The following is a 6000-nucleotide window of genomic DNA, read 5'->3' as shown; positions in this document are numbered from 1 at the left end:
CCCAGGCTGGAGTGCAGTGGCACCATCTAGGCTCACTGCAAGCTCCGCCTCCCGGGTTCACGCCATTCTCCCTCCTCAGCCTCCCGAGCAGCAGGGACCACAGACGCCTGCCAACGCACCCGGCTAATTTTTTGTACTTTTAGTAAAGACGGGGTTTCACCATGGTCTCAATCTCTTGACCTTGTGATCCGCCCTCCTCAGCCTCCCAAAGTGCTGGGATTACAGGCATGAACCACCGCGCCGGGCCATGAAATTTTACTATTCCTCGAACCAACCTGGGCACCAGACCCAGTTTTGTTTTTGTTTTTCTTCCTTGCAACATCTTGGACGATCTCTGTCTCTATACCTCATCATGGACTTAATGATAGTATCTTCCCAGCCCCCCCTGCTGGCTTGCGAGGTGAATTGAATGAAATAATAGATATTGAGAGCCTATGAAAAAAAGAAAACCAGAATTTCTATGTAAATATATGTACTGTTATTTTTGCAAATTACAATTTTGGTTCATAAATTCTTTTTGTGTGTGTTTTTTAATCAAACACAAATTTCTATGCTCCTTTTTTTTCAAAGCATGAAATGTTTGTATATAATAGCAGTTATACTGCTTCTATAGAAGATATGATATTTTAGTAAATAAAGGCTACTGGATATAAGTTTCATTTATGTATATTTTATATTTCATTAAACAAATAATTCTCAGTTAAAATAGGTAATAATTATTAAAAATAATTGACTGTAAACCTTACTCATTTCAAGTAGTGGAAAGGGAGGTATCAGAATTTACAAAACTTGGAATAGTTTTCTCAAATGTAATTTCAATTTTCTTCTTTTATTGAATGAGGAAGGATTGTGACTATTTAGCACATTTCATATGTGCATAAAGGTACTAAAGTAGTTTTGAGAGTGCTTAAAACAAGTTGAATACTAAATATGCTAAGTCTCATCATCTCCAATCCTGAGACACTCACTGTTCACTTGTTTGGCTTTTCTTCTTTTTAAAGACAGTGTCTCGCTCTGTCGCCCAAGCTGGAGTGCAGGGGAGTGATCATGGCTCACTACAGCTTTGACATCTGGGGCCCAAGTGATCCTCCCACCTTAGCCCCTCAAGTAGCTGGGAGCACAGGTGCATGCCACCATGCCTGGTTCATTTTGTTTATTTTTTTGTAGAGATGAAGTCTCACTACGTTACGCAGGTTGGTTTTGAACTCCTAGGTACAAGTGATCCTCCTGCCTTGGCCTCTCAAAGTGCTGGGATTACAGAAATCAGCCAGTGTGTCTGGCTTATTTGCTTTTTTTTAAATGGTACAAAAATAATTTTAGCCCAGCCTACAACCAAAATACATACTGTAGCTGATTTTTTCCTGTTAAACATTTCTAAGTCATTAAAATATAGTTCATCTTATCTTACCTTCTTATCAACACTTAACTTACCAATCAATCAACACTTATCTTCCTTGAACCTCTGAACTCAGTGCTTACTATTATCATATTCTGACCTCTCTGAGCCCTTCTCCACCTGACTTCACCTTTGCCAAGTCATAGCCACATTGTACATTCACTGGGGAGATTGGGAGAGGTGGAAAACCCCTGACTGATGGCTTCACTACATTTACAATACATCAAATCTGTCCATTGATGGGTCCAAGAGAAGCCATTATGCCATTAGTTGTCTATCTATTCTTTCTATATCAGCTTGTAGCATCGGCTTTGACCATCGTTGTTCTGCTCACTGACCTTTTGTCTCATGGTTGTTACCTCCAGGCTAAAAGTCAAAGCACCTCCAAGTGTTCCTCGAAGGGACTATGCTTCAGGTAAGGTACTTCTCAGATACTTTAACTGACTCTTGACTAATTTAATGTTCATATTTATGTTTACGCTTATGTAAAGGGAAATCTGCTATCCTCATTTGAAAACAAAAAGTATATTTCCTAATTTCAAGAATGACTGAATCTATTAGGCATTTGACTACAGTGGAGACGTAGTTTTTATCCATCCATCTACTCACCTATTTGTTGGTCACTTATTAAACATCTTCCATGCACCAGGTGCCCACAGATCTGAGGCAGGAATACGGTGCTAAAAGTTATAGACTCTACATTTGAGGAATTTATAGTCTAGAAGGGAAGACAGATTATTGTTATTAGTCTGTTTTCACACTGCTGATAAAGACATACCCGAGACTGGGTAATTTATAAAGAAAAAGAGGTTTAATGGACTCACGGTTCCACATGGCTGGGGATGCCTCACAATCATAGTGGAAGGCAAAAGGCATGTCTTACATGGCGGCAGGCAAGGTAGAATGAGAGCCAAGAGAAAGGGAAACCCTGGATAAAATCATCAGATTTTGTGAGACTTATTCACTGCCACCAGAACGGTAGAGGGGAAACTGCACCCATGATTCAATTATCTCCTACAAGGTGCCTCCCACAACATGTGGGAATTATGGGAGCTACAACTCAAGATGAAATTTGGGGGGTACACAGCCAAACCATATCAATTATGTTAACAGTAATTATAGGCCCAAGTACAGTGGCTCACACCTGCAATCCCAGCATTTTGGGAGGCTGAGGAAGGCAGATTGCTTGAGCCCAGGAGTTTGAGATCAGCCTGGACAACATGGCAAAACCCTGTCTCTACAAAAAATGCAAGTTATCCAGGTGTGGTGGCATACACTTGTAGTCCCAGCTACTCGGGAGGCTGAGGTGGGAGGATCACTGAGGTCGAGTCTGCAGTGCACTGTGATCATACTACTGCAATCCAGCCAGGGTAACAGAGTGAGACCCTGTCTCAAATAAAACAAAAGAAAAGAAAAGTAATTACAATCCAGTGATATGGGAAGCACAAAGTTCTTTGGAATTCCACAGCAGCACTACTGAATCTAATCTGTGGCTGGGAGTGTGGGGGAAGTGGGGAAGAAACGACTTCCTCCATCAAAAGTTGTTTAAATTGATACTTGAGGATTGTTGAAGGGGTGGGGGTAATAAATTACTGCTGGCACATTGCTGACACTCAGTCCTCTCCAAGTTTAGCCTGTAACTTCATTCCAGCCAAGATCAACTTTGGCAGGAAAGAAGGGTTCGTTTTGAGATTTGTAGTGTTTCTGGCAGTGGTGAGCCAAGGAAAATATTCAACACGCTTTTCTTTATTAGAACAAACACCTTGGAGGATAGTTTTAAAATATCTTTCTATAGCATTAAATATAAAGATTTCCTGAATATCCCTCAGTGAAAACCACAGAGCTACAGACATCATTGATGATTCTCAACAGGGAAATAGCCTAAAACCAAACCATAACCTTAAATGATGCTTACTATTTTATTTTTTTGCCACTGATCAAGATAGTAATAAGTTAGACAGTGCAGTTCCTCCAAAGCGAATCTTATCACACTGAGAAATGCTGACCAACCTGCCCAAGTCTGGTTACAGGCCTGTTGGACCACTCATTAATTCACAGAGTATTTATTGGCATCACCCTGCCAATCAGTCAGCAAGTTTAGACAGTTGTTCAGGGGATGCCAGTACAGTTTGGCACTAAAAGAGGGACCCTGTTCTGGGCTTTAATATCTACCTAATCAATAAGTCAAGGAAACTTCCTAGTTACATGAGAACAAACACATTCTTCTTTCCAAGTTCTAAATAAAGAAAAGAAACCAAAACAGACTAAACCTGTTAAAGAACTAAAGAAGTTTGATGGGAAAATGATAAAATCATGGAGTCTTGGGTTTAAAAGGAACCTCAGAGGTCGTGTACACCAATATGTGATCCAGGGCTTAACCCCTATCCCACCACCATGCTCCTCCATGCACAAGGCCCAGCTTCTGTTTGGACCCTTTCTGTGGTGGTTTCCCATGGTCTGGCAAGGGACAGATGGCCCTGGCTGGATATAAATACAATCCATTTCCTTGTGGCTGCCTATGTCTATCCTGATGGCCACACAGTTCAAGCCTTTAAATATTAAGAAAAGTAGAGCCAGGCACAGTGGCTCACACCTGTAATTCCAGCACTTTGGGAGGCCAAGATGGGAGGGTCGCTTGAGGTCAGGAGTTTAAGACCAGCTTGGTCAATATGGCGAGATCCCATTTCTTAAAATATGAGAAAAAAATTAAGAAAAATAGAAATAGAATTGTCTTGTGCAACTTCAAAGGAGAGAATTAAGAAGTTAGGTCATTTGAGTGGTTTCTTCTCTGGGATAAACATCTCCAGGTGCTTCAGCTGTTTCGCACATTTTCTGATTCATTCAACACGTGTTTCATGAGTGTGTCCTATGTGACTCTCACTGTGCTAGATCTGAAGTGGGGAACAAAATGCCATCCCTGACCTTACAGTACTGAATGACTAGTGGGGAGTCAGATGAGAAACAAGAAAGCAAACAGGTAAATATAAATTAGCAAACATGGTACCTGATGTGAGGGAAAATGGAAGGGTGCAATGATGGGGAATCAGTCTGGGGTAGGAGAAGAGCTTAGGTGGTCTGGGAAGGTCTGTCTGAGAAGGTGACATTTAATTCGAGGATTCGAGGACAAATGTGCGGAATACTTGCCACTTTTAGATGAACCAACAGCATCACAGATGCTGGATACAGATGCCAGGAGTTCTGAGTCAATTGTTGGAAACCTAAGTGGACTGACATATCTGATTTCAGGGTGGACATCTCTCCTGATTGTCCCCTCACACTCACCTGTCTGCCTGCTCATCTACTCACCCAGGCCCTCTCCTCTCCCTCTATTTCTGCTTGGGGAAAAGGGAGGTGGAATCCATCTATTATTCATCCTTTTGCCTAACCCACACACCTTGGGCTCAACCTTGATGCCTCCTTTTCCCTCACCCTCTACAAAAATTCATCTCCAAATCTCATGGATTTGCTCTTAAATGCCTCTTAAATATTTTTTCCCTCTCTATTCCCATTGCTACAGCTAAGGCCTTCATCATCTCTTGCTTGTCCTAGGGTAGAAGGCTCTAAGTAATCTGCTTAATTCCTGATTGCATGTGGTCCTCTCAACTTCCACCAGAAAATTGTTCTGAAATAAAATTCTCTTTAAATCTTTTCATGGCTCTACATCGCCAACAAGAGGAACTGCAAACCACTGAGCCCCCACACAAGGTCTTTCAGTGTCTAGCCACTAACTGGCTGTGTAACCTTGGGCAACTCATGCTCCTTTCCTCATCTATATTATGCAGGCCTGAACTAGAAGATCTGTCAGGTCCCCTCTAATACTAATTGTTCTGCACTCCTGCAGAAACACAGATCTCTGGGGCTCAGGGCCCAGTGATGAAGTGAGCCTCTCCTAACATTCCCTGGCTTTAGGAATTCACATCTTCCAATCTCCCTGATGCTCTGAAGTGTTCTCTTTTTTGTCCTCAGACACCTGCTCCCTTTCCTGGAACCCTTCCAAATAGTCTTGATGTCAGAACATTTAATCTCTCCTGGAATGCAGAAGGGTGGCCCAACACGGTCTTCTAAGCCTTTGCAACACAAAGTTTGATTCCCAGCCTGACAGCATCAACCTCATGTGGACCTTGTTAGAAATGCAGATTCTTGGCTCCAACCTAGAACTACTGCATCAGAATTTACATTTTAGCAAAATCTCCAGGGGATTTGAATGTAAATCACACTTAAGAAACCCTGCTATAAACCACCATCTCTGTCCCTATTGCCTTTCCTGAACTGAAAGACAAGTAGATTTTACTCCCTCAGCCCCTGACCCCTGCAAATCCATTGATTTCCAGGGTCTCAGAAATGCATCTTATTGCTTTGCCAGATGACTGGGGCCTTGCGCAGTTTCCCCTGCTCTTACACTCAATCCCCGGAAATGGTCCAAAACCACCATCACCACCTGCAGTTAGCATCCTCCCTTGCCGTTCTCTCCCCAACCCCAACCCATGTCCCAGGAGCATTTCCAGCTGCTTCCCCTGAGCCTTGAGGTTTCTGCACAGCTGCATGACCAGGGCCTCAGAAATCAGCCCTGAGAGCTCCTCCTGAACCTGGGGAATCTTCAGGAC

At 42.6% G+C, this 6000-nt stretch overlaps 1 protein-coding gene across 5 annotated transcripts in view; it reads left to right on the top strand.

The window, feature by feature from the left end:
• Nucleotides 1-6000, top strand: part of BLNK (B-cell linker) — a 77619-nt gene that overhangs the window by 26786 nt on the left and 44833 nt on the right. For all 5 annotated transcript variants that reach the window (XM_012000108.1, XM_012000120.1, XM_012000113.1 and 2 more), the window contains exon 3: nucleotides 1762-1811. In XM_012000108.1, coding sequence (XP_011855498.1) covers nucleotides 1762-1811 — 50 coding nt within the window. The remainder of the gene's footprint in view (nucleotides 1-1761; nucleotides 1812-6000) is intronic.

Source organism: Mandrillus leucophaeus, unplaced genomic scaffold (assembly GCF_000951045.1).
Source record: "Mandrillus leucophaeus isolate KB7577 unplaced genomic scaffold, Mleu.le_1.0 Scaffold117, whole genome shotgun sequence".
NCBI classification, from domain to species: Eukaryota; Metazoa; Chordata; class Mammalia; order Primates; family Cercopithecidae; genus Mandrillus; species Mandrillus leucophaeus.
This window is presented reverse-complemented; position numbering and strand designations above follow the sequence as displayed.